This window comes from Canis lupus, chromosome 16 (genome assembly GCF_003254725.2).
Source record: "Canis lupus dingo isolate Sandy chromosome 16, ASM325472v2, whole genome shotgun sequence".
NCBI classification, from domain to species: Eukaryota; Metazoa; Chordata; class Mammalia; order Carnivora; family Canidae; genus Canis; species Canis lupus.
Window position 1 is genome coordinate 5,793,962 of NC_064258.1, and position 9,758 is coordinate 5,803,719.

General features: G+C 41.2%; 1 protein-coding gene across 1 annotated transcript; it reads right to left on the reverse strand.

Moving 5' to 3' along the window:
- Positions 1-6,713: 6,713 nt before the first annotated feature.
- On the reverse strand, positions 6,714-8,142 carry LOC112651079 (olfactory receptor 6B1). Its single transcript, XM_025434026.3, has one exon. The coding sequence runs from the start codon at positions 8,140-8,142 to the stop codon at positions 7,216-7,218; it is 927 nt and encodes a 308-aa protein (XP_025289811.1). The 3' UTR covers positions 6,714-7,215.
- Between the last annotated feature and the right edge of the window lie 1,616 nt (positions 8,143-9,758).

The following is a 9,758-nucleotide window of genomic DNA, read 5'->3' on the forward strand; positions in this document are numbered from 1 at the left end:
TAGTTTCATGATCAGAGCTGTGTTTTGACGTTACATCTACTCACAGGAAGACTGCATGATCTCATATGTGTATGGTATATAACAGACAAACTCACAGAAGTGGAGAGGACATTGGTGATTGACAAGAGACATGGGGAGGTGATAGTCAAAGAGTGTAAAATTTCAATTATGCCACAAAAATAAATTCTGGACATTTATACAAGGACAGTGCCCATAGCTAACAATACTGCATTGTACACTTAGTTTTTGAGATAGATCTTATGTTAAATTCTCTTATATTGTTACAAAAATAACATTAATAATAATAACAGTGATAAAGGGGGTGGGTGGAAGGAAACCTTAGGACGTGATGGACATGTCTATGGCCATGATGGTGGTATATTTTCAGGTGTATACTTAACTCCAACTTGTCGAGTTGTATACAGTAACTATGTACAGCTCTTTACATGTCAATTATACCTCAATAACATGATTTTTAAAAATATAGGGTGTGGAGTGTGGCTGTTTGGTGAAAACAGGAGGATGGAAAAAGGCTGAGTGGCTATGCCAGCACATTCACATGAGGGTTTATGACAGCTTAAAGGTGAATGATGGCCACGGTGATGGAGCATATCAGGCAGGGAATGCAGTGAAGGATGGAACGGAGTGGAGGACAAAGAAAAAAAATGAAATCAAAGATAATGACTGGATAAAAACTGGAGAAAATTGGGGTCAGCTCTACTCATGTGGGTTATGAAGGAATTTTAAAAGGATGAATTTGAATATCTTGGATTTTAGAAGCAGACACTACAGCTTTTCTGCCAGTAAATCCAATGTTTCTGCTCAGCAACAGTGGCAGTTCCCAATTCCTATTCTAGTAGCATGCTACACATTTGCTGAGGATTTAAAAAGCTTTGAAATCTGGTGAATAAGTGTTATAGCATCTAATGCAAATAACTCATAGACTGTTGGTAATAGCTACAGAATGTGTAGATCTCTGGGATTCTTTTTCTTTTAAGATTCATTTATTTTTGAGACGGAAGGAAGAACAGAGGGAGAGAATCTCAAGCAGACTCCCCACTGAGCACAGAGTCCGACATGGGGCTTGATCCTACCACTCATGAGATCACAACCCACAGGATCACCACCTGAGTCAGAACCAAGAGTCAGATGCTCAACCGACTGAGCCACCCAGGCGCCCCAACCTTTGGGATTCTTAAGGAACCTTTTGAATATATTTAGAATAGTTGGAGAAAAATACCATGCATGGTCCTGGGAAACTTCTTATTTCCATTCGTTATTCTTGGCCGCACCAACTACATCCCAGGTGCTATGTAGACTCTAGGGACACAGAGATGAGTGAGACACAATCTCTGCTCCTTTGAGCTCAGAGAAGAGAATATAGGGCAGCTGATTGTGACTCAGGCAGGAAAAAGGAAGCCACTAGCTAGTAATCTTCCTAGAGGAGGAGATGTCTATGTTGAATGAGAAGAAAATAAAAACAAAAACACTAATCTTAAAGCTGGAGAAAGATGTTGTAAGCCTAGGAAATCACCAGAACAAAGATGGGGTGCCTGAATTTTGTACTGTAGAAACTACGAGACGTTTGAGAACATAAAGTGCTGGGTGTGAGTCCCGGGCAGAGACGCTGGAGAAGCAGGTGCTGAGGGAGGAAGCAGATGCAGGAGCATGAGGGCCTCTGACCAAGCTAAGGGCCACGTCTTTGCAGATGGTGGAGGAAAAAACTGTTGTAAAGAGCAGTATGGCAGGGGGCACAGCAGCATTTTAATTTGGAGGAATTATTTTATCTTAGAAACAAATATTACAGCATTTTTATGCAGCAAAAAAGCAGAAAATATGAGGAAAGTGAAAAAGGAGAAGGAAGACAAACATTTGCAATCCACATGCTCCTAGACAAACACTTTTTACATTTTGTGTCTATTCCTCCAGATTTTTTCCCTTATTAAATTATTATTGACCACATGGTCTTCAGCACATAAGGAATCTTTCAATGTCCCGGGCTAACCATGATTCAAAAGGGAAATGCTCCAAGTGTTAAATACGTTTTATGCAGAGTTGTAATTGCTGTATTAGCCTGCTCTTCTTCTGAGCCCTACTGTTACCATGACAACCTTCCTAGCAAAAGGCAAGGTTGATGAAGTTGCTTTGATCCAGAAGCTTCGCATTGCTGTTTGAGGTTTCAAAATTTTTAATATCATATAAACCAGAGCCAACCTTTGTGCACACTCTGTCATACATCAGAAATCTTAAATGACCTAAATTTCATAGTTCAGTGTAACTTTTCCCTACATATAGACTTATAGGGTCATAACTGGTCCAATCCATCGATACTTCTGGACCTCAAGAGAATCCAGCAGTGAACAAAAGTAAAAAAAGCAAAATCACCCTGTATAGATTTACCACACATTGAGCTTTCTTTTAGATTTATTTATTCATTTATTTTAGAGAGAGAAAGAGCAGGAGAAGGGGCAGTGAGAGAGAATGAGAGAATCCTCAGGCGGACTCCCTGCTGAGTGTAGAGCCTGACTGGGAGCTTGTTTCCAAGACCCTGAGATCATGACCCAAGTCAAAATCAAGAGTTGGACGTTGAACTGACTTAGCCACTCAGGCACCCTTACCACTCATTGATCCTGATGTAGGATCCCTAGTGCATCATGTGAGGAGAAGCAGCTTCAAGGGGGAAGCAGCCTCCTCAGTTCTCTCAAACACTGCAGGGCTCTTAAAACTTCATTTGATGACTATTTGACCATCTACTTTCTCCTCTGCATCGTAAATCTTATTCATTCTACCTCCTTTTCTGTCTTCTCACGGAAGTACACATATGCCATATGCGCATGTGTTATGGGATCCTTGTGTACACCATTTTTGTAATTTATTTGTAAATGATTTTTTTCTCTGTACTTTATCATGAGCCACTTTCCATGTCATTTTTTTTTTTTTTTTTTTAGCTACAATATTTTCCATTGTAAGGATAGGCAATATTTCACTCCATCTAACTCTATTTTTTCACACACTGGGCTTTCTTTCTTTCTTTCTTTCTTTCTTTCTTTCTTTCTTTCTTTCTTTTTCCAATTTTTCTGTTATAAACAACATCACAATAAACATCCCGTTAATTATTTCCACATCATTGCATAAATGTCCAATATTGAAATGATTGTTCCATAGGCCAGCTTTGGCCTTCTTCACAGAACACGCTACTCTGGCTCTCACTACAAGCTTCTGCAATTCAATGGTCGTCCTGTCTATAAAACTTTCACCCTAATAAAGATAAAATGAAATAAAATAAGTGCTTTATTGAGCAGTTACTCTGTGCCAAGCATTCATCTGAGTACTTTTCCTGTATTTATTTAATATTCTAAATGAGACAATGAAATAGGTATAATTATTTTGCCCACATTTAAGCAACAGGAACTAGCTTCAAGCCAGAGCCTGTACTTTTCCGTCACTATGCTTTACTTGTCATGGTTGGCTCCCTCTCTTCATTCAGGTTTTGTGCAAAATGCTACCTCCTCCTAGACCTTCCCAGAGGGCTGATTCTAAACTATTTCCAGGTCACATGCTACCACCATGCTGCTTGTTTGCCACATGCCGCACCCTGCCCACTGCCCCAAATCTAGTCTCTGACAAATAACAGACATGTGCCTATATTAATTCCACCTGTTAGCAAGGCAAACAGCAGAGAAAGGACAAATGAGATTGTTCCAACAGCGCCAAAGAACAGATATTTATATAGTCTGTCAGTAAAAGAACAGCCAAATAATTACTAAGTTAGACATAAGCCTGATGAACTTTTTGCATATAAGCTTTGGTTCAATTTCTCTAACTAGGCTGCAAAATTGCAACATCCCATCAGCCTCTGCAAGCTGACCTCTAACCATATGGGGCTCTAAACTCTGTACCTTTGTCTGTTGTACAGTGTTAGTCAAAAACATTTGGCAACATTCTATTTGCTCAGACTTGACTTTCTCAGGGAGGGCTTTTGTAACCATCTGATTAAAAATGTCAAATCTCCACCAGAGCTTGTTATTACTCTTCCATGTTTGCCCACACACACCATAGTGCTTACTGCCACCCAAACTGGTATGCGTATTGGTTTCCTAGGGTTGCCATAACAAATCACAACAAACCTGGTGGCTTAAAACAACAAATTTATTTTCTGGAGGCCAGAAGTCCAAAATCATACTTCCTTCGAAAGCCCTAGGGGAGAATCAGTCCTTGCTCTGCCAGTTTCTGGTGGCTGCAAGCATCTCTAGGCTTGTGGAAGCTTGTGGAAGCTTAAATCCGAGCTATATCCATCTTCACATGGCCTTTACCTCTGCCTTCTCCCCTTCTTTGTCTTATGACAAACTTGTCATTGGATTTGGGGCCCATACAGATAATCCAGGATGGTTTCATTTTGAGATCCTTAACTACATTTCCAAGGCCCTTTTCCAAATAAGCTCATAATCACAAATTCCAGCTTGAGGATGGGACAAATCTTTCTGGGAGCTGCCATTCAACTCATTACATTATGTGTGTTATGTATGCATTTTGTAGGTACAAATATACTGTCTGCCATTTGTTCCTAAATACAAGTTTTTATGTTTTTTTATAAAAATACATTTTCATTGATTTGATGAACTCCATTATGGCTTGGTTGGTCAAAAATCAATCCTGAGGCTTGGTCTCCAAGTAAACTGTTAAAACTGACTACCAAAGTCTACATGGTAGACTACTTACCCCCAAGCACAGGGAGCCTAATGTGGGACTCGATCCCTGCACTCTGGCATCACACCCTGAGCTGAAGGCAGACACTCAACCACTGAGCCACCAGGTGACCCTGAATGAAAGTCTTTTGAATCATGTCGATTTTCCTCATAACTATCGTGATAGGGAGACAAAGCAGGCATTATTATTATTTCTGTTTTACATACAAATTATCAGTGTTTCAGAGAGTTTAGATGGTTTGTCCCACATCACAGGACAATACGTACCCAGGACTAGAACTCAGGTCATCAATAGCAAGTTGGTAATTTTTATCTCCCATTCACTACTTCCTGTTTTTCAATGCATGCATTTCACAGCCCTATTAGATTGTGATATTGTGATTGGTTCATCTGAATTATCTCAGAAAATAATCATGTTTCTTTTTATGTTTTGCTTTAAGTGGAAATATAGGTATAATTACTTCTTTATTGCATCAAGAAACCAAAACATGTTCCAGGAGCAAACATTAAATCATTTCCTTTCTGAGAACCATTTCCTTTCATATGTTTATTCTCTAAAATAAGGTAGGCTTGCATTTTATCTTTGTTTCTTTGCTTTCCTGAGGAATATATCCTACATTTGTCCATTTTTATTTTATTAACAGTTTCTCCAGGTACAGCAATTGATGATTCTTTTTTTTTTTTTAAAGATTTTATTTATTCATGAGAGACAGAGACACAGAGAAAGAGAGAGAGGCAGAGACACAGGCAGAGGGAGAAGCAGGCTCAATGCCGGGAGCCTGACATGGGACTCGATCCCAGGTCTCCAGGATCACACCCTGGGCCGAAGGCAGGTGCTAAACCGCTGAGCCACCCAGGGATCCCCACAATTGATGATTCTAACCAAACCCCTACATCCTTACCTTCTACACTCTGTCTGCTGAAAAAGCATGTTTTCTCTCAAGAAAGATCCCATGAGCTAAGGACAGACCCAGGGCTCAGGAGACCTGGGCTTTTAACTTCTGCAACCCACTGTCTGTGATTGTACATTATTTACCTTCTAAGGTTCTGTTCTGCAAGTTTGTAAAATCCAGCAAAGAATCATACCTAATGCCTCTTACTTTAAAAAAAAAACAAAAAGAAAAACAAACAAACAAACAAAAAAAAAAACAAAAAGAGAGAGAGAGAGAGAACATTTTTTGAAATTATTATTTGTTTTCAGGTGAAAGATGTGAAAATGCTAAAAGCCATTCTGTTTTCAACTGTTCTAATGGAAGGTTTAAATTCCTGCTGAGGGGCACTTGGGTGGCTCAGCAGTTGACATCTGCATTTGGCTCAGGTCATGATGCTGGGGTCCTGAAATCGAGTCCTGCATCAGGTTCCCTGCAAGGAGACTGCTTCTCCCTATGCCTGTGTCTCTGCCTCTCTCTCTCTCTCTCTCTGTGTGTCTCTCATGAATAAATAAAGTCTTTTAAAAATAAATAAGTTTCTGCTGACACTACCATGTTATATTGAATGCAGCTTAAAGTATAGCTCCCTTTGTCATTGACAAACTGAATCAAGAGTGGGCACATCTATACCCTTCTGTGCATGTGTGGCACATTTGATCAGAGAGTCTAGTGTTCACAGCAGAGTATCAGATAAACAAGTAGGAGAGCTGAGAGTCACTCTGGTATGGTACGGGAATCTGTCAAATACTAAACTTGGACCAGTAGCTTGTATTTGAGATGGTATTCTGAGAAATGACAGCCAGAGGGAGTAAAAGTAGATTGAAGAGGAGGGAGAAGAAAAGTTGATTAAAGTTTCCTTCAGCAAATAATATGTTTGCTAATATTTATTTATTTACCACTTATTTTTTGCTCATCCACTAGATGATACAAACATATTGTAATATCTAGAAGGGAAATATGAAATTCAATACAAAGCCACAGTATCAGTGATGTCGGAAGACAAATTACAATTTTATTAGGTATAGTTCATGTACAGTTAACAGAATGCACTCTAGCTACCTGAAGAAGAGATGTTGTAATGCAAGGAACCGGCTGCTTACAAAAAATATTGGGCGGACTAGAGGACAGTCTCTACTGAGATTGGCTGCCAGCACAACATCCAGGATGGGATTGTTGAGGACGCTGCTACCTCTGTCTTAGTCAGGAAGCCATCCCAAATCTGTTGGCCCACAACCTTTAATGCTTGCTAGATCCCCAAACAGCTCATTCAGATGCTACCAACTTGCTCACCCACTTCACTCCATTAGGGATTTACTCACAGTGTCAAAACCCTATTTTAGGTTCCAGCCAAAGAGAATTCTCTCTACAAGGGCTATGCCCTTAGACCACAGACCACATGTGCCAATGCAGACCTCACAACATAGCCAACAGCCTGTGGTTGATGTGGATGTGGTGATGTCGTATTAACATGAGTATCATAAGCTCAGGCATTAAAGGAGAAAGTACCAAGGACGGAAGGAGGGCACCAAATCAAATTCTAATAATTCTAACTTCTACTAGTAAGTAAGTGACTAGTCTGATCAGATAGCTTGGCAATAGGCCAGTTTCTTCAGAGCCTCTTTGACCTCTCTGTTCCTTAGGCAATAAATGAAAGGGTTGAGTGCAGGGGTGACAATAGCATAGAAGATGGAAATCACTTTGTTCATGTTGAAGGCATGGATGGCTCGGGGCCTGGCATACATGAAAATCGTGGCTGAATAGAAGATGGTGACCACCACAAGGTGGGAGGCACAAGTAGAGAACGCTTTCTGCTTTCCGGTAGGCATGCGTAGAACAGTGGCCAGGATGCATCCATAGGACAGAACAGTGATAGAGAGGGGGAAGAGAAAGATGACCAATGCCAGGACAAAGTCTACCAGCTCAGCTACAGACATGTCTGTGCAGGAGAGGTTAAGTACTGGAGAGATGTCACAGAAGAAGTGATTGATGACATTGGGGCCACAGAAACTGAGGCGAGAGATAAAGTAAATCTTAGCTAAGGAGATGCCAAAGCCAATGGCCCAGGAACCAAGAGCCAAGCGGAAGCAAAGCCCATGGCTCATAATGGTGGGGTAGTGGAGTGGACGGCAGATGGCTACATAACGATCAAAGGCCATGGCAGCCAGGAGCACACATTCTGTGCACATGAGGGCAATGAAGAAGTAAAGTTGTATCATACAGTGAGTGAAGGAGATACTGTTGTTCACAGACCAAAAACTAAATAGTAATTTAGGCACAGTCACAGAGATGTACCAGGTCTCCAAGAAAGACAGGTTGGCCAGGAAGAAGTACATAGGCTTGTGCAGTGGCCGGTTTTGCTGCACCAGCAGGATGATGACCACATTTTCAGCCACTGTCACAATATAGGCCATGAGGAACATCAGGAACACTGCTACCCGCATGCCCCAGTTCCCAGGAAACCCCACCAGAATGAACTTGGTGACCTGGGTCTGGTTCTCCACTTCCATACTGGAGATACAGGACTTAGCTCTCCTGGGGGGAGGGGGGGGAGAAATCACTTGGTCAGAGTCCATGGTCCAGTTAGAATCTTCCATCCTTTGCCTCTCTGACTAACAATATTAGTAGCAGATATCACTTATTCATAATATATTATAGGCTAGACCACACACTGGGTACATTATGCTCTAACGTAATTTAATTCTTACATAGCCTCTTGACATGTTATTATACCCATTTTAGTGATAAAGAAACTGAGTCTTGGAAAGACATTAAGCAACTTACCAACTTTTCACTGGTCACAGGGCAGGAATCACATTGAAGTCTGTGGCCAAAGCCCATGTTCTAGTATTCTACAGTGCCTTCACAACCAACCCCAAATTAAACAGTATCCAGGCTCCATGTTGCAAGTTACCACTGTCAATTCCAAAGGATATGCATGGCACTCCTGGTCCATGTCTATGCAGCACTTTGGAAGTTCTTCCTTATGACTCATTTACCCCTCACATATCATAAAATCCTTTCTCTAGACTATCCATGGAGATGGAGTACAGCCGTCATGATCTGATGATGCTGATCACGTGAGGTACATGAGACTGAGATCAGGAGAGTTAGGCTTTCAGCGTTAAAGACCTGGACCTCAGTCAAGTACCAGGTCTGCCCTGGTCTGCTATATGATCTCAACATCTTATCCTCTCTGAAACCCAATTTTATCTTCTGTAATGTGAATATTAATATTCATTCAGCTTATGTTGCCATGGATCAAAACCCAAATGAAAAAATGTGAATGAAATTTTCTGTGAATTGTCAATGACAACAAATGAGAAAGGTGTCTTGCCCCCTGTTATTAGGGCATTAGGAAGGGAGCTGGGGCTAACAAGAATGAGGAGAGGAGCTGCTGTGAGCCAAGCAGAGTGGAGATCAAACAAACACTGGCTTTGCTCCCAGGGAATTTTAAGTCCTCGAGGGTGGGCTGGGAGTCTCTGGGAGGAGAGTATCTAAAATAAGCAAACAAAAAGAAATGTATAATAAAATTTGAGACAGTTTCTATGAATATTACAGAACAGAAAGTGATACGAATATGATTGGGGAAGTTCACTCTGACCTCTGAGGAGGTGACCTAGGGAGAGCAGGGTTCCAGGGCCCCAGCCCTTTGAGTTGCTGAGGAGTGACAGTGCTGCCTGAAATGGGGCTGCCACCATAAAACTGTGTTTCATGAGGGAAGGGAAACAAGAAGTGGGAAAGGTAGGCAGGGCCCTGGAGGTCATAAAAAGAGCTCTGAATGGTGATCTCAATACAATGAGAAGCATGAGAAGAGCTAAAGCTCGGTAGGGGCACAGTATGGTTTATGATTTATGATGCAAAGGTAACTGTCAGCAAGAGTGGTAGGCAGCCTGGTTGCAGACTATTCAGAGAAGGTGGCAGTAGCCCTAAATACAGTGGTTTCAGGGAGGTGGGCAGATTTCTGATGCATTTTAGAGGAATCCTTAATTGTAATTGATGGGTTGAATAGGGAAGATAAGGGAAAGAGAGAAATATGAGAGGAATCTGAAATATATTTATTACATTGGAAGGGACCCCATTTACTAAGATGGGGAAAATGTGAGATGTTTACAGGCATTTCCTC

Bases quoted from the DNA above. Each gene is read 5' to 3' on its own strand.
- LOC112651079 (XM_025434026.3), bottom strand. From the start codon at position 8,142: ATGGAAGTGGAGAACCAGACCCAGGTCACCAAGTTCATTCTGGTGGGG.